Here is a 19,731-nt window from a genome sequence, read left to right as displayed (position 1 = left end):
ATGCCAATGTCCCCTCCCTCCCTGAGGCTAACAATGATAACAAATTTTGCGTGTTATTAGTTTAAAGCCTTCAAAAAGTTTTAAAAACTTTTGTGGTATTGTATGACAACTTGTATTAAACCTGTCACAGACACTGTTCCAGAGAACTGGCCCTTCAGCTGGCAACAATCTCTGCAGGCATATCAACAGTCCAGTCAGGAGAGCTTGGAGGTATATAGATAGATAGATAGATAGATATATAGTTATACAGATATAAAATAAGTTATAAAACTTTGAGAAGCTACACTCCAAACGAGAACCATATCAGTTAAGCAGTTAGCGATATGATTCGGTACACACACACAGAGACACATATCCTGTTACTTTTGTGTAAGATTTTTTTTGTAAATATTTGAGACTCATTATTTGATGTTGTTATAGGAGCTTACATATCAAGACAGAGAAAGAATTGAAATTATAAAATCAAAGAAAATAAATAAAAAGGTAATTTTTTTTAAATTCTTTTGAATCAAATGTTTTACCGAAGTCGAATTGAACCTTATTCCTTCTGCTGTCGAGTTAGGAACTAAATCCATCCAGGTCATTTAACTGAAAATTTATTTAAATTACCACTTCTGTAAATTAAAATTTGTGGTTGAAACGTTTGAACACTTAACTTATTGCATCCACCAATTAAATTTCACTTAAGTTAACAAAAAATGTTAAGCCAGTAAATAAGAAAACGTTATTTTATGACTTTGGGAACATATTGCCTCCTCTTTCTCTCTCTCTTTCTGCAAAGTACCATAAAAAATGCTTTGAATTTGTAAACAGATAGTTTGAAACTGATATTCTTTCATTAATAACAGACAGGGGACAATGGGCTAGTCCCCAAAATTTTATAATAATATTTTCTTATTCGTTGGCTTACCCTCTTTTGGGACTTTTCTTGAATTTTGATTGGTTGGTTTATTAAGTTTAGTGTTCAAACATTTTAGCCACTAATTTTAATATATTGAAGGGATAATTTAGTGTGTCATAATGGGAGATGTACATCAATTTATCGGCCAATGTCTTATCCTTTTAGATCCCTACCCAATAAGAAGACATAAATCTCTTATCTGAAAACATTCCTTAGACATTTAATATCTTTTTCAATTATAATAAATTACAAGATTTACATTTAACTTTATGTTGAAATGTTTTCACTTTATACCTCAGTCTGTTCGTCTGTCTATTCTAAGAAGCTTTTGACAACAACAAAAAAAGTAGGTATATTTTGGTGGTTTACCTCTAAAGTACCTAGACAACCTCCCCCCCCCCCCCCCACTACTATATTTGAAATTTTATAACCACATTATCTTATTCATTGACTCAAAAACATTGGGTACTTTTATTGAATTTTGATCTGTTGGTTCAAAACAAGTTGTGTACAAACTTTCCAACCAATAATTATAAAGAGTAGAAGTTGTATTTTTGTTTATCAGCCTTTGTCTTGTCCCTTAAGATCCCTGATAATATGTTGTGTTTAGGTTGTGTTAAATGTTGGAGGAGTGAAACACGAGGTCATGTGGAGAATGCTGGAACGGCAGCCGAGATCCAGGCTAGGACTGCTGGCAGCTGCTTCCACAGCTACTGAGGTATAGTTTTATATGTTGGAAAGCAACGGCAGCCAAGATCCAGACTGCTGGCGGGTGCATCCACATCTACTAACGTAGGTTTAATAGAATGATGGAATGGCAGCCAAGATCAACCCTTGGGCTGCTTGTTGCTACTTCCACAGTTACTTAGATATAGTTATATATGTTGGGGGAGTGAAACACGAGGTTATGTGGAGAATGCTGCATCCACAGCTACTGAGGTATAGTTTTATATGTTGGAAAGCAACGGTAGCCAAGATCTAGACTAGGACTGTTTGCAGCTGCTTCCACAGCTACTGATGTCAATCTACAAATTTTTTTATGTCCACGATTAGCAAAGTAAAAATTGTAAAGGAATTATGTACTTTTCATTAGAAATAAAAAGAAATAATTCTCTTTATCTTCAATTATTTCAAAATCAATTAAAAGTTAAGAGAAAAAATAGAACATTCAACCTATTATTCTTACAATTACTTTAACCCTAAACTTTACTTATCCGACGCACTTAAAAAGAAATGATGTTTTGTGGTCGTATCTTCACGGAAAAATTCAGCGGATTTTCTTTGATAACATCTCAGAAAAAAGTATAGTATCTAAGAGCACCACAGACAGACTGGCGGACCAAGTGAGGTACAGAGCATTGGTCAAACAAAACTTTACCCAAACAAGGATGACAATATCCATAAAAGCGAAGCACTGAAACGGTAGGACAAACGGACATTAACACTTGTATAGTATCTGAACTGAAAAATCGGAACATAAATGTATAAATGTCGAATCAAAATTGTAGGTAAATTTGTTAAAAAACTGCTTAAAAACAGGATAATGTTTATGGACACACTTTCATTTTTGGACTTAATTATAGAGTTGCTTTGCTTATAATATTGTTCTTTGTTTTCCCAGGAATCAATATACCAAAAATCAGATCAAACGGATAATTAAAACACTTGAAAATTTGTTGTTAAAAAAGTTGAAAAATCAACATGTTTAAAATGGACGTACGGACATTCTGGTAATGATTATAAAGTTGCTACGCTTTCTAAATCGTACCCAACTACTACAGGAATCATCATGCAAAGTTTGAAATCGATAGGACAATTCTAACATGCCTAAATTAACGAATAAAAGCTATCTATCTCGGACGGACCGACCCTAATTATAGAAAAGCTTCGCTTTTAAAAATGTAAAAGATATCCATGTTAAACCACAATATATTATTTTGTTTTTAGATATTAAACTTGTGTGATGGATTTTCTTTGGAAGAAAACGAATATTATTTTGATCGTCATCCAAAGACATTTAATTGTATACTTAATTTTTACAGGTAATATATATTACAGAAAACAAGGATGACATAATCATAAAAGCGAAGATTAAGAAACTAATGAATCAAGAATCGTATGATGATCATAAACTCTGATAACAAACTAAAACGTCAATATTGTTTCTTTCTTTCAAAGACGGAAAGTTACATACTAATCGGAAGAAAAAGGACTTAAAACCTATCTTTGCGCTACTGTAGCTTTTTATTCGCTAAGGTACCGTCATTTAAGAGGGCATATATAAAAAAAAAATTGCCATCAATTTTTAATGTGAATTTTTTGATTTACGACAATAACTTTAAAAGTTTGATATGCTTAGAACTGGTCGATTGCATGTAGTAGAAGACTTGTGTGTTATTGATTTCGGGCAAGATTTAGAATACTGGAAAATCGATGAGGTCTATTTTGAGGTATATTTTATTAATATATTTTGAGAGAAAAAATCACGAAACCTCTCGTTAAAATGAGAATTGCCTTTTTAACAATGGATATGGAATACGTGGATACTGTGAGAGATTCTCATATATACTGATAATATGTTTCTCCCAGCTGGCTAGTATAACAATACCCCCCATATTCATCCCTTATGGCTTCACCCCATCCCCTCCTTTGAGGAATGGGGAACATATTAACCAATATGTGAGTACAATATTAGCAAAATAAATTGTCGACAAAAATTCCCCTGTCACAATATCCCCATATTCTGTATCAATTATTTTATTTATTTTTGCATCCATATCTGCAGATACTGTATACATAAGCATGGAAGTTGCCTTTACTGATATAATTACTCCAGACTTTTTTCAAGCTTGAAAATAGTTTTTTTCTCACATATATTATAAACAGCTTTTCACGAATATTAAATGTACAATTTTATAAAACCAGTTGTTTTGGCCCCGAGATGCCGAAAGCACGGGCTACGCCCCTAGAGGCCTCTAGGAACACGTAAAATTGTTTCTTTCAATCTATCTTAAAATCAGCTATTTACCAAAAGTTTTTTTTTTCGCCGATATATGGTGTTAGTTATGTTTTTAGCTAATTGGAAAAATGTCTACAGGGCAGCGTTTTTTATATTTGTCGATTTCTCTGAGGATGGTGGTGGTACCTTTTCTCCCAAAATAGTTATAAACCTTCCCGGGACTCATGAGAAGCTAACCTGTTAAGGAAAACCCGATCGGTTCAGCGGTTAGCGAGATCCTTCGGTACAAACAAACAGACACACAGACAAACACACATCATGTTACTTTATTATAAGGTTATATACTTTAGCCATGCTGTGAGGGAAAATATACAGGGAGAAAAGAACATGTTACTGAAGAAGTTATCAAAAATACTAAGGTAATATAAAAACAATTTTTTCTCGTATTCATTCGAATCCGATGGATAGGAACCGGTCCTCATCCATACGAAAAAACTATGTCTAGCATCGTATTATATCCAGCTGTCTACGAATATAAAAATGTACAATCATAGGATTAAAACCAGTTTTTTAGCCGGTGCCTACGGCACCTCGGGGCTAAATAACTGGTTTTAATCATTTAATTGTACATTCTATATCCGCGGAAAACTGTTTATAATACGATGCGAGAAATAACTATTCTTAATATTAAAGTGTTAAACATTAACAGTTAGGGAGTTGAATCCATTTTTATAGAAGCAGAAATATAATCTATGATTATGGTTTGGACCCTCTAAAACTGTAATCTACCTTTCCACTTTCTTCTCTCTTGGTGAAGATATCTTCAACGCCGATACGATTTTTGAAATGTAAGATTCTACTTTCCCCTCTCTTGGTGAAGATATCTTCAACGCCGATACGATTTTTGAAATGTAAGATTTCACTTTCCCCTCTCTTGGTGAAGATATCTTCAACGCCGATACGATTTTTGAAATTTAAGATTCCACTTTTGCCTCTCTTGGTGAAGATATCTTTAACAAGAGAGACAAAAGTGGAATCTTATATTTCAAAAATCGTATCGGCGTTGAAGATATCTTCACCAAGAGAGGGGAAAGTGGAAGGGTAGATTACAGTTTTATAGGGTCCAAACCATAATCATAGATTATATTTCTGCTTCTATAAAAATGGATTCAACTCCCTAACTGATTAATATTTAAAAGAAAATTTGAAAAAAATAAAACTGACAGACAGATGGACAAAAATACACCTACTTTTAAATTAATATTAATTATAAATATTTTGACCAAGTTATTAAAACTTATAACTATTAATAATAGTTAAATCAATCTACACAACAAAAATTCTAAACTTTTCAAAAGAAGGTAAAAGACAAATATTGGATATTATAAAGTAGTGTTGCACTAATATAAAAAAATCTTGTTTTTATTTTACACATTTATAAAATATATAATTTATTTCATCATGATAATATAAAATCATATAAAAGTTATGAATAAATTTTATTTACAACATACATTTTAATTTTGTGAAGATCTTGACATTGATCGAGTAACCATTCTACAAATAGGCTGACCAAAGTCATCAACAAGTTGGGAGCTCATGTCCCCACTTCCATAAAGATTATGTTGGCGATGTGGACCATAAAGCTCCACAACTTGGTGACAACTAGGGCAGCTTGTTGGAACTCTAAAATTGATCTTCTAATGAGAAAACTTCGTCTTCTAATTGAGAAAGAGTTATTTCCGAATCAGTGTTAATAGCTAAACCTATATCAAATGAGAAGAAAACATTTCTTCCCTCTTCTATGACAGCATCAGGATCTAGTGGTGATATAGGGACAGGTGTAGACGTCGGAATTGAACTATGTCTAGGTTCAGGTACAGTTTCAGGTACAGGCACAGGTAGAGGCACTGGTTTGCAGATTGTAATATGACTAATAAGTAGATATAAATTTGATGGATGTATATTTGTCAATATGTAGGTGTATAATTGACAAATTATAAATTTAATAGATGTATTTTTGTCAATATGTAGGTGTATAATTGACAGCAAAACTGTGAATATGCCAGTGCAATAACTGTATTTTTGTCATACCCCCTAAAAACGCGGGTGTGAATTTGACAGTAAAACTGTGTTTATGACAGTAAATCACTGTGTTTATGACAGTAATATCACTGTATTTTTGCTAGTGGTAAATCTGCTATGTACCCGGACATTAACATACCCAAGTTATATAATGGCTGCGATTCTAAAAAAATATTTAGCTATTTGCTTTTTTGAGGCAATATTCCGTCCTACCCAAAAACTGCGCATTAACTAAACTAAAGACGTCAAGAATTGTTCCAACTGCTGCTGTATCGGGTGGTAAGAAACGGAAAACCTTGGCCCAAAAACAGGCGTGATTCGTTATGATGCACGTAAAGGACTTCCAGACAAAGGTAGTGCAATCAAAGGCTGCTTATCCACAAATTCATTAGCATAATTTGGTTCAATGATGCATCAAATGATGCATGTACTTCGAGTTGTATTGAACTATTTTGTAGTATTTTATTATGTGTCAATTTTGCCCGGGAGGAATGGGACATTGGTCTGCTAATTACACTAGTCCCCAAAGTTTTATAATAATGTTTTCTTATTTATTGGTTTAATAACTTTGTGGACTTTAATAGAATTTTGATTTGATGGGTCGTAAAGTAGAGCCAAACTTTTCAACCACTAATTGTAATCTGCAGAAGGGGTAATTATATATAATTATTGGGTTTGTACATTAACTTATCGGCCATTGTCATATCCCTGCTTAGATCCCTGCAATTTTGCAGGTTATGAAAGTTGTAGAGGATGATGAAGATTTTGGAAGTGGACCTTGTGCCAGGTATACATCTTTTTCTAGCTCCTGTATGCAAACATCTCAGATAGGGTTGGGCCGGATATCCGGCTGATTTCTAATGCGGAAATTTACCGGATATTCGGCGTTAACCAGATATTCGGCCGGATACCAGATATCCGGTATCCAGCCAAAATAGTATCCGGCCCAACCCTAATCTCTGATATACATTTACCTAATTTTAGGGAAAACTACTTGGCACAACAACATTACCTTTTAGAGTTACTGAACAAATGTATTCTTGATTTAAACAAACGCTCCTTGTTAAAAATATAAATAGTAAATAGTTAATGAATATTGTTTATTTAATAAAGGTATCAGAAATGTTTATGGGACTTGATGGAGAAGCCCAATTCTTCCATTTTTGCCAAGGTGAGAATTATACACTTTGTAATAAATGCCCCTTTAAATATAAAGGCTAATACTTGTTTTTAAACATGGATTCTTTTGTGTATGTATAAATATATGTATCCAAAATTCTCTGAAGTTAGGATTCAGATGCACACGTGGATTAGAGGTGATAATCCTTTGGCCAATCTTAGAAGAAATTGCGCGGCTTGTGTTAATAGTAGAACATTCTTATGCATATCGTTAGAACCGTTATGAATCTAGTTTTTGAAAATATAAGAACGAATCCTGTGCTACGTATAGTTAGGGAGCTACGTGGTGAAATGTTCCTATTGCCTTAAGACTTAACTTGCGAGTAAATTATCAAATATCAAAGTATAAAAAGATTGAATAAAAAAATAGCAAAACAAGTATATTTTTTATTTTCAAACAATGAATTCAAGAAAAATTATAAAATTAACTAATTTATTAACAAACTAACAACAAACAAAGAAGTTAACAAACTAACAACAAACAAAGAAGTAATGAATAACTAATAATCATTTTTAAAGATTTGATCTCCATTTTTCTGTATTATGGCCTTTGCTCTTGCTTTTTATTCAATAACATTTTTTTCACTCTTTTCTGTACACTCTCTGGTGTTTTCTTCCGCCCATTAAATCCTCTATTCTTTAACAACGAACCTGTTTAGCATTTAGTGTAATTTCTCACCAGGAATGAAGATCTTGTTTGTCTTGTAAGATTATTCCATACCTGGGATGCAGATCCACTTTTCAAAAATTGTCTAACCTCTCTTATGCTTGCTCCAGGGTACTTATTCATAAAAGTTTCAATCTCAACTTTTATTTGATACCTTGTTGAAGGATCCATTGTAAAAGAATGATTTCAGTACAAATATTCGTAGATTTTTTCATATTCAATTAGAAGATTTGTTTGACAAATAAATACAAATATTTATAAAGCTTTAAAAATAGGTTTATTTTTTTTCAATATTTTTTTTAACTTTCTGGTTTACTCGCAATTCAAATTTTAAGGCAATAGGAACATTTCACCATGTAGCTCCCTAACTATACGTAGCACAGGATCCGTTCTTATATTTCCAAAAACTAGAGTTCATAACAGTTCTAACGATATGCATAAGAATTTTCTACTGTTAACACAAGCCACGCAATTTCAATTTTAAAAATGTCCGCATTTTTTTGCACACCCTTTATTACATAATAAGCAGACATGCAATTTTCATAGAAGCTACTTAATTATTGCATTAAACTGAGATGAATTCTTAAAAAACTTTTGCCCCACTAAAATCAGTGGGGCAAACTAAAATTTTTTAGGGGATAATTTTGCCACACTAAATTTTAGTGAGGCAAACTGATTTTAATGGAGCAAATTCACCTCTGGCCTAGAGTTTTGGCAGGTGTTCTATATTAAACCACCCTGATTAATGGTACTCTCATATGAATTAGGAGCATGGACGAGGGAAAGAATAATGTAAGTTGCTTGGTATGCAGAATCCTAACTTGCAATTTTGAATGTTTATTATTATTTTAGGTGTTATCCTTATTCTCCATATCATTGGTCCTACTATCAACCCTTGGAATGTGTCTAAACACTATGCCAGAGTTCAAGCATCAGGTAGTTAGTTAGTTCATTACTTGTAAGTTGATTTAATTCATAACTTAATTAATAAATCGCCTACATGCCTCTAAGGGTACTTGAGTGGGGGGGGGTGTAATTGTCCTCCTTCATTTACATTACAGTATAAAAAAGTAAAAACTATTTTTTGTGGGGGTTACTTTAAAGTGGAGAGTGGTGGTACCCTACCAAAAATAGTTATACATTTTCCCATAATCTATCAGAAAATACTTTGTTAAAGAGAACCATATCGGTCCATCTGTAAGCAAGATACTTCAGAACATACAGGCAGACACATACACACACAAACAGACATCCTGTTACCTCTATATACGGATAAAATAATTTGTTAAAAATGTTACATTTCTAGTTGAACGGTGAACAAATTGACAATCCCTACTTTGCTCTGATAGAAGCCTTTTGTATATCCTGGTTCACCATTGAATACTTCTTGAGACTTGCGGGTAAGTAGCTTAACCCTTAACGGTTTTTTTATCTCATTTTCTGTGTGTGAAAGATAAAAAGCCTAAACTGCATGACTTTTAAGTATGGATATGACACATAACTGAGAGTTGGAATTTGTGAATATCTTCATCCTGGCGGGCACAACAAAGCATTTCATCATACCAAAATACTAAAATATCCTCTAGTAGTACATCCTTATATGAAATACAGGTGTTCAAGTCACTTCCAGGTTCCAGGTATGATCCTGCAGGTCCTGATCCTCCAGGTCTCCAGAAATCGTTTAAAGGCTCCTGTGGCCGCAATTTTTGAGTTAGAGACTTCAAATTTTAAACTTAAGTTTTTCTTACATGTCTACATAACATATTAAAATTTCATATAGATCCGCCGCCTTTTTCCCGCCAACCACCGACTGCGGCGGCTGGCAGCTGCCAAGTACAGCTGCGGCCGCTGAAATTTATATTTTGATATTTCTAAAACAAAGGTTGTTGAATAAAAGGGTGAAGGAAGCGAAAATTGACTTATAAAAGATCGGAAATTCATCATCAAACAGGGGACTTGCACAAAAATTTAGTCCTCTAGCTCTAATAGGAACTGAGATAATAAGGGGGGGGCGTTCAACGCCCCCCCTCCCCACCTGATTAAGGTGCGGAAAGGTGCCCGACTGTAAAGAGTTAATAGATGGATAGGTAATTGGGAAGCTCATAGATATTTAGATTATTGATAGATGGATAGATCACCAGAGAGCTCATTTTATTGATAGATGGATAGATAATTAGTTAGGTTAATAGATAAATGGATTATTGACAGATGGATAGATCACCAGAGAGCTTATTTTATTGATAGATGGATAGGTAATTAGTTAGGTTCATAGATAAATGGATTATTGATTGATGGATAAATCACCAGAGAGCTTATTTTATTGATAGATTGATAGGTAATTAGTTAGGTTCATAGATAAATAGATTATTGATAGATGGATAGATCACCAGAGAGCTTATTTTATTGATAGATGGATAGGTAATTAGTTAGGTTCATAGATAAATAGATTATTGATAGATGGATAGATCACTAGAGAGCTCATTTTATTGATAGATGGATAGGTAATTAGTTAGGTTCATAGATAAATAGATTATTGATAGATGGATAAATCACCAGAGAGCTTATTTTATTGATAGATGGATAGGTAATTGGGAAGCTCATAGATAAATAGATTATTGATAGATGGATAGATCACCAGAGAGCTTATTTTATTGATAGATGGATAGGTAATTAGTTAGGTTCATAGATAAATAGATTAATGATAGATGGATAAATCACCAGAGAGCTCATTTTATTGATAGATGGATAGGTAATTATTTTCATAGATAAATAGATTATTGATAGATGGATAAATCACCAGATAACTCATTTTATTGATAGATGGATAGGTAATTAGTTAGGTTCATAAATAAATAGATTATTGATAGATTGATAAATCACCAGAGAGCTCATTTTATTGATAGATGGATAGGTAATTAGTTAGGTTCATAGATAAATAGATTATTGATAGATGGATAAATCACCAGAGAACTCATTTTATTGATAGACCAAGCTAATATTGTTTGAATCACTTCTACAAGAGACAAAATGAATTAATAGTAAATATCAAAATCTTCATGTCTTAGAATAGTGTATTATTTTAAAAATAGTTTGAAAAACTTTAAAATATAGACAAATATAAATTAGGAATAATTCTTTTTATATTGATAAAAGAAGCAACTTATAGTGCCTCATAAAGAATAACATCATACAATTCAAATGGCTAATGATAGGCCGGTATACATTGTATTTGACCAATGGTAAAATGTATATACTGGCCTATAATTGGTCATTTGTATTGTATGACATCATTTTTTCATATGCACTATAAGCTGCTTCATGAATAACACTTTGTACTAGAATTTAAATAATTAGCACATCATTTGATTAAGGTGCAAAAATATAAGATTAATCAAAAATGTAGACATATAATAAACAAAACAATAGACAATAAATTTGATTTATACTAACAGACAAATTTATAAAAACTCTGTTATTAGATTAATAAATTTTAGGAGCCCCAAATAAATGGAAGTTTTTGAAAGGACCTTTGAATGTCATTGATGTCCTAGCTATCCTTCCTTACTATCTATCTCTGGTATTTATGGAAGAGGTAGGTCCACTAGTTGTTCTAGCTATCCTTACATACTATTTATCTCTGGTATTTATGTAAAGGTAGGTCTACTAGTTGTTCTAGCTATCCTTCCTTACTATCTATCTCTGGTATTTATGGTAGAGGTAGGTCTACTTGATGTTCTAGCTATCCTTCCTTACTATCTATCTTTAGTATTTATGGAAGAGGTAGGTCTACTAGTTGTTCTAGCTATCCTTACATACTATATATCTCTGGTCTTTATGGAAGAGATAGGTCTACTAGTTGTTCTAGCTATCCTTACATACTATCTATCTCTGGTATTTATGGAAGAGATAGGTCTACTTGATGTTCTAGCTATTCTTCCTGACTATCTATCTCTGGTCTTTATGGAAGAGATAGGTCTACTTGATGTCCTAGCTATCCTTACATACTATCTATCTCTGGTATTTATGGAAGAGGTAGGTCTACTTGATGTTCTATCTATCCTTACATACTATCTATCTCTGGTATTTATGGAAGAGGTAGGTCTACTTGATGTTCTAGCTATCCTTCCTTACTATCTATCTCTGGTATTTATGGAAGAGGTAGGTCTACTTGATGTTCTAGCTATCCTCCCTATTATCTATCTCTGGTATTTATGGAAGAGGTAGGTCTACTTGATGTTCTAGCTATCCTTCCTTACTATCTATCTCTGGTCTTTATGGTAGAGGTAGGTCTTCTTGGTGTTCTAGCTATCCTTACATACTATCTATCTCTAGTATTTATGAAGAAGGTAGGTTTACTTGATGTCCTAGCTATCCTTTATTACTATCTATCCTTTCCTACTGTCTATTTCTGGTCAGGCAGGTCTACTAATTTTCATTACATCAATGAAAGAATGTAATTATTTAGAAAAATATCCTGTGTTTTCGCAATTTTGCACCAAATTTATGTATTTTTTGTAGACTTACAAATTAATATTCTGCTTATTTAGTGTTATTGTATGTTTGTCCTATCTTTTAATTTTAGAGCTTAACTCATATGGATGTTGTCACCCTTTTGCTTGTTATGTACATGAAGAATTAACTGTTGGTGACTTTGGGACAGCTGAGTATGAGTATAGAGCAGATGCACCACTAAAATTGTGTTTATTATATACAGGAAGAATTTACTATTTTTATGACAGATGTACATAGCGTACTGTACGTACATACCTTAATTAAATGGTAGCTGTGCTCCTAAAAGATTATTATTTACAGGAAGAATTAACTGTGGGTGACTTTATGACAGCTGACAACGGAACCTTGTTATTTGGTAATGTTACTACAGTTACAGGTATAAAATTAATATATAGATACATTATACATATATCATAGTTCAAAAGATAGATAGATAAACGGTTTTCTGGCTATGATTATAGAGTAGGTTCGATACAAGTAACAGGATCTCTATGTATTATTGAGTCTGTGTGTATTTATCAAAGGATCTCGCTAACCATTTAACCGATATGGTTCTCCTTTATAAAGTAGCTTATCATAGATTCCAGGAAGGTTTATAACAGTTTTGTGGGAGGGTAACACCATCCCCTAGAATTGCGCTATATACCAAAATGTTACCTAGGTTTCGTGAATTTTCCAATCCAACATTTTTTAACATTTACCAAACTTCAAGTAAAGCTTGTGATAGTTTATAAATATTGAAATGGTCATATATATACAAGCGGCTACGCGCCTAGAAGACTCTAGTGGTACTTAAGAAGGGTGGGTGAAAACACAAATCTCGCCTTCTCAATTTTGATTTTAGATTTTAAAAAGCAAAAAAGAAAAAAATAGCAGGGAGGGGGTATCTTTTCGGGGGGGAGGGGGTTGAGATACCCTCCCCTAAAATAGAATTAAACACTTCACTGTAAAGGAGAAACCTGTCGGTTCAATGGTTAATGAGATACTACTCTACAGACAAAAAGTTTCATATAATAGGATATGGATATAAATTTGAGACGATAAGGTATAATAATGGCATAGCCAATAATAATTTTAAATTAGGTTCCCCGAGCAACGAGAAAGAGAACGAATCTACAGAATCAGAATTTGAAGATATGTCCAGATTAATTCAGGTATAATTTTTTCTTGTATTCATTCGAATCAGATTAATATCCAGTGGATTAGAACCGGTTCTCATCCACTCGATATGAAATTTTAATTCCTATATAAAAGTAACATGATAGTTCTCTGTCTGTCTGTGTGTACCTAAGGATCTTGATATCCGCTGATCCGATTTTGTTCTTCTTTTTAATGCAGCATCTCAATTTCTTTAAAAACTATTTTGGTGAGGTACCACTACCCTCACAACAGAATTCGCCCCTAGAAAAAAATACCCTCTAAAAAATTATTAACCTTTTTCCTTTAGGACAAATATAATAATATTTTTTAAAATCTACAGAAAATAATTGGTTTAAAATTTGCAGGCATTCAGAATTGCTCGTATAATGAGAATATTCAAGCTTGCCAGGTCTTCTTCTGGTTTACAGGTAATATTTAGAATTATAACATTTCCAGTATCGCTTTCAATCCGATTAATATCCGGTGGATTAGAACCGGTTCTCAGCATACTGAACAAGCGTGTATAGCATCGTATTTTATCCAGTAATCCATGAATATAAAAATGTACAATGTACAAGATCAAAACCAGTTTTTATTAGCCCGTGCCTACGGAATCACGAAGCCAAAAACTGGTTTTAATCTTATAATTGTACATCTTTATATCCGCGGAAAGCTGTTTATAATACGATGCGATAAAAGATTTTATAGCATGTACAGAGTATTGCCAAGGGTTACTTAAATCAACTCCAAAATTTTAACTTTTCAAAAACGATTTTTGATTCAGGCTATCGCTCATACAATGAAAAGCAGTTATAAGGAGCTCAGCCTTCTTCTTCTATTTGTGGGTATGGGGATGCTTATTTTTGGCAGGTAATGTATTGCAATCTTTTAATTTGTAAAATATTTTTATAAAAATAAGAGTTATGTCTTGCCCAAAAGACAGATGGACAAAACAATGTATTGACTATATGCAAATATGTCATATGTCTATACTCAAAATTTCAGCTGTCTTTCTATAATAGCAGCCGAGAAAATCACAATTACTCCGTATTGTTATGGACTGACTGACGGACGGACATGTAAGGTAATCATATTGTAGCTTCGCTACCGATAACTATTTTGGCGGAGTATCTTGTAGTGTTTGAAAAGTTTTAGTTTAAAGGAAAAAAAGTTGTTTTCAAACAATAAAAACTTTCTATTCAATATGTAAAACAAAACTTGTACATTAAATATATTTTTGTTTTGTATTATTTGTAGCGAAGCTAATCTAAAATTCACATTATCAGTCAGTCAGTTCGTAATGCTTTTTGGGGGAAATCTGATTTTCTCGTCCGCTATTGATGATAGACAGATGGAATTTTCAGTTATGATTTCTATGGCATATGCACATCTATTCTATATAATTGCTTTGTCCGTCTGTCATGCTTTGAAAGACATATACTTTATTTTTCAAAGGCTGAAATATAGCTCACTTTGTCCCTTTGTCCAATTCCTGATTTTTTATGCTTCGCTACTTATGGATGTTGTTGTAAAATCATTTGAGAATTTTTTCCCAGTATAGCATCGAAACCGATTTTTATCCGTTGAATTAAAACTTGTTCTCAGCCTTACTTAACAATCAATTAATACCAGTTGTGTTGTTATCTGGTTATTACTGCGCTTCTTATAAATATAAATGTTTTTTTTTAGTTTGGCTTATTTTGTTGAGAAAGACAGTATAGACAGCAAATATACATCTATTCCAGGTTTTTTTTTCTTCAATATCATAAAGCTCTTTGCCTCTTATTCTAAAATGATACTTATACGTTTTTTGTTACTTATGTATCCAGATTTAATTAATTTTTTTTTTTCCTTTCAAAATCATAAATTTAATGTAATAATTAAAAAGCCAATTGTGTTCTATAAAACTTTTTTTCCTTGTTATGTCTGTAACTATGTTATTTTGTATCGATGTAACTATATAACGCTGGTTTCTCCTTTCTATTTGGCTTTTGTTTAAGAAATTTTAAATTATTTAATATATCATTTTGTACAAATTAGTAAGATTTTTTGACTGAAGCTTAAGATAACCAATGAACTGATTAGATTCTCTTTTTTATGCTTTTTACTTTAAAATTTAAGTTTTGGGATGTTTTTAGCTATTTTTTTACCCATTTTAATACACAATCCCTATGTACTGGAATCGCAGCTGCTAGTTAAAACATGGTCATGATGTTATTGCATTCAATTTCATCTTTGCGTTTTATGTTTTAATTAAATTGTAAAGCTCATTGTCACGATTTTCTCAAATGATATATATTTTTGGTGTATTACTTATAGAAGCCATGTGGTGGGCTATCCAGACCATGACTTCAGTGGGATATGGAGACCTTCATCCAGTCACTTTGTTAGGTATTTATATAATACAACGATTACCTTCTAATATATAAAAGTAACAGGATGTCAGTATGCGAGTGTAGATAATGATCATTCTAACCTCTGAACTGATATTTTTTACAGTGTAGCTTCTCAAAGGTCCAGGGAAGGTTTATATCTGTTTTGGGGTAGAATATTTGAATCATTTTAAAAGTATTTCATATTGGAATACAGAATAGATTTAATCTTTTACAATATAAAAATTTTTAAAACTATTTAAGCTTGTTGGAAAAAAAACATATTTTGTATATAATTATTTTTCATGTTCCTTATTGTTTTTAGTAGCGAAGCTACTCTATAATTCACTATGTCCGTCCGTCCGTCTGTCTGTCCGTCTGTCCGTCTGTCCGTCCGTCCGTCCGTCTGTCCGTCCGTCCGTAATTAATGAATTGGGGGAAACGTGATTTTCTCGGCTCCTATAAAAGATAGAGAGCTGAAATTTTTTGACAACATTCCCATCATTAAGGAGCACAATTAACTATAAAACATCGATGGCGGTCTGACTGCTTTTTAGCAGGTTTTAGGCTATTTTTTATATTTTCTAAATTTTCCCCATATCTTTGGTGTTTATGGTCCGATTTTCAAAAATTTTTAAGTTAAAGATATCAAAATTAAATTTCCCATCATTTGAAGAAAACAAAAATGACGGTCAGACTGCCTTTTTGCAGGTTTTTGGCTATTTTTATATTTTCACAATTTTCCCCATATCTTTGGTGTTTATGGTCCGAATTTCGAAATTTTTTCGGTTAAAGATATCAAAATTAAATTTCCTGTTGTTTGAAGAAAACAACAATGACAGTCAGACTGCCTTTTTGCAGGTTTTTTGCTATTTTTATATTTTTCAAATTTTTACCCATATCTTTGGTGTTTATGGTCCAATTTAAAAAAAAAATTTCAGTTAAAGATATTAAAATTAAATTTCTGGCGTTTTAAGAAAAGAAACAATGGCAGCCAAAGTACCTTTTAGCAAGTTTTTGGCTATTTTTATATGTTTTATGGTCCAATTGGTATTTTTGGTCCAATTTTAAAACTTTTTTGCATTAACAGTTTCAAAATATTTTTTCCCATTGTTATGTGCATCTAGTATGTAATTTATCATACATAATAATACAAGGTTTCGTGATTATATTCTCCAATAAATCTATTCTTAATTTTAATAAATACACGTTAAATCTACTTCTACGTATTCCCATCCACAATTTTTGTGCTTCGCTACTTATGGATGTTGTCATCCTTGTTTTATTATATACAAATAACACAGGTAAGCTTGTTGGGTCAGCCTGTGGTGTTTCTGGGGTCCTGGTTATGGCACTCCCCATCCCTATTGGTGAGTTATTAATTTCGAGTTTCCACTAATAGCAGTAATTCAAATTTGTTTACATCACACAAGTAGCAAGTAGCAAAGCACAAAAATATATTCATAGATAAATGGACAAAGTGAGTTATATTATTAATTCTATAATTTTTATTTTGCTGTCTGTAGAAAGCTGTCTATAATTTGATGCAAATTATTATATGCCTACATATTTTCATACTGGAACTAAATAGTTGGAAAAAGAGGGAGATGATAGCCCAGAAAAGAGGGGACTTTGCGCAAATTAGAATGGTATTTGTAATTAAGTGCTCAAATCAAATAGCCCGACTTGTTTGGAATTATGAATTTCCCTGCCTGTTCGAATTTTCTAAAGATAATCTTGTACGAAATTATACCGTCAATCAAATATATAGTTATTCTTATAGTGGTTGAAAACTTTGGAGCCTACTATATGGAACAGAAAAAGAGGGAGGTGATAGCCAAGAAAAGAGAGGACCTAGCGGAAATTAGAAAATCAAATAATGAAAGTTTCAAGGTAAATTTGTAGAATAAGTCAGAAATATTTACTAAGAAATATTTGTTTTCCCTCCATATCTTTATAATAAATTAATTACATTTTTCCCTTATACCTAACCCCTGCAAGTTTCCTAAGATAAAACAAACAAATGCATTAGTATCATAGACTTGTAGCATTGATTCATTGTGAAAACAGCTGTTAGGGTTAGGCCGGATACTTTTTTGGCCGGATACCGGATATCCGGCTGATTTCTAATGCAAGATACCCGGTTCCGGCCGGATATCTGGCCAACGTTCGATATTCGGCAAATTACGGGATATCCAGCCAGATAACCGGATATCCGGCGTCAAAAATCAGCCGGATATCCTGTAACCGGATAGTTTTAATATCCGGTATCTGGCCGGATATTAAAAATGGCAGGATATCCGGCTAAACCCTAGTTTTAATATAAGCAGCCTTCAAAATTTTAATGATTTTAAATAAAAAACAAACATTCCAATTGAATTTTATTTTGTGGAAATGATTGAAATATTGCTACATTTTCAAAAATTAAACCTCTATGTTACAGGAATCCTCATGCAAAGTTTGACAAAATTTTATATGAAGAAATTTTAACATACCTAAATTAAGCTTTTTGCAAATCCTAAATTCATTTTCTGTTAGGTTTAGTGATTATTTTATTTTCATTTCTATAATTTTTTTTGTAGCTTGAGAAAGAAAACTTGTTGGAGGTTTTGTCTAGTGACCCAGGACCTTTCAAAAAAGCTCCAGAATCTCCAGGTATAACAGTTCCATTGGAGATACGGAAAGGGTCATGTGTGACGTCATAAAAGGATGAGATGAGAAGGGGAAATTCGTAAAAATTGTCCTTATCGTATAAACTATACATGATTTTTCAGTTTGGCTGAGAACCAGTTTTAATTCAGCCATACTGGAAAACATTTTGTCATATTTTCCTCTAGCGGCTATGCCACTAGAGGCCCATAGAGACACGTAAAATTGTTTCTATTCAAGCTATTTTAGAATCAGCTATTTACCAAAAAACAAACAAACAAACAAGTAAAGACAAACACACATCCTGTTACTTTATTATACGGATTGTCCAAATTACAGTAAATGTAACATGAAAGTAATAGGAGGTTTGTTTGTAGCGAAGGATAACAAGTTAAGTTACCAATGAATTGGTATGGTTTTCTTTACAGTGAAGATCCTCTCAGGTCAACGAAAGGTTTTAGGGGAGTGTATATCCAACACTTCCAAGAGAAATTTCCTGCAAAAAAAAGAGAAGGTTAAGTGCCCCTAGATAATATTATATTTATTTTCAGAAGAAGAGCGAGAGAAGTACCAGAACGGATCATCCCACCATAATTATGATAATATTAGTTATGAAGATGTTATTAAAGATTAAAATTATGCTTGCGAGATATTTTTGCAATTTTTTTAGGCAAATCCATTAATTTTTTGATATAGCCAAGATCCAATAAAGCTGACGGCACAGTTGTTGAAAATGTGCTTGATTGATTAGCCATAGTCTCTTAGGGTTTGGACCTAAGTAGTCATGGAGTAGGCTGAGACACTTTTGTATAGCCACTAGGGCTATCAAGCTCCACGTTCAAGCACATTATGACTTGACCCGCTATCTCATGAGAGCTACTCATTATTACCTCACCCTAGCCTTGAAATCCATGGTTGGAGCAAGGAAGTCCAATTTGAGGGGAGGGTAAAGGGGTGATTAACCGAAAACAGTAAAAGTATAGAACTATGACGTCAGAAAAAATTAACAATTAACCAATGAGAGGCTGCAATATATTTTACCACAGTGAATACTGGCTTCTTATTAATTAATTGTTAATTTTTTCTGACGTCATAGTTCGACACTTTTACTGTTTTCTGATTAACCCCCCAAAAATTTTGAAGGATGAGTAACTACCCCCCAAAAAAGTAAAAAGCTTGGACGTCCCTTTATAATATATGATATATGAAGTTAGGGGTTCCGTAGGCACCCCCTAAATTTGAATTTTTACCCTCCTCCAAAAAAAAA

The 19,731-nt window shown here is 32.7% G+C and overlaps 1 protein-coding gene across 1 annotated transcript; it reads left to right on the top strand.

The window, feature by feature from the left end:
• Positions 1 to 102: 102 nt before the first annotated feature.
• Positions 103 to 19,201, top strand: LOC145335280 (potassium voltage-gated channel protein Shab-like). Its single transcript, XM_080181017.1, has 21 exons — positions 103 to 210; positions 421 to 483; positions 1,512 to 1,619; positions 2,849 to 2,943; positions 3,261 to 3,351; positions 4,211 to 4,279; positions 6,680 to 6,732; positions 7,059 to 7,116; positions 8,644 to 8,727; positions 9,098 to 9,191; positions 11,286 to 11,383; positions 12,604 to 12,679; positions 13,387 to 13,457; positions 13,809 to 13,871; positions 14,228 to 14,313; positions 15,133 to 15,188; positions 15,763 to 15,834; positions 17,120 to 17,185; positions 17,599 to 17,708; positions 18,398 to 18,470; positions 19,016 to 19,201. Exons 1-21 carry the CDS (start codon positions 103 to 105, stop codon positions 19,096 to 19,098), a joined length of 1,677 nt encoding a protein of 558 aa, XP_080037143.1. The 3' UTR covers positions 19,099 to 19,201.
• The last annotated feature ends 530 nt before the right edge of the window (positions 19,202 to 19,731 follow it).

Source organism: Acartia tonsa, chromosome 13 (genome assembly GCF_053477335.1).
Source record: "Acartia tonsa isolate MP-2025a chromosome 13, ASM5347733v1, whole genome shotgun sequence".
In the NCBI taxonomy this organism is placed as follows: domain Eukaryota; kingdom Metazoa; phylum Arthropoda; class Copepoda; order Calanoida; family Acartiidae; genus Acartia; species Acartia tonsa.
Note: the sequence above shows the minus strand (reverse complement) of the source record. Positions and strands in the feature narration are given on the sequence as shown.

Excerpts from the sequence above, each read along its gene's own strand:
- LOC145335280 (XM_080181017.1), top strand. The coding sequence starts at position 103 with ATGACAACTTGTATTAAACCTGTCACAGACACTGTTCCAGAGAACTGG. Across the intron at positions 3,352-4,210 it reads TCGATGAGGTCTATTTTGAG|CCATGCTGTGAGGGAAAATA; the intron begins GTATATTTTATT and ends TATATACTTTAG. Across the intron at positions 18,471-19,015 it reads AAAAGCTCCAGAATCTCCAG|AAGAAGAGCGAGAGAAGTAC; the intron begins GTATAACAGTTC and ends ATTTATTTTCAG.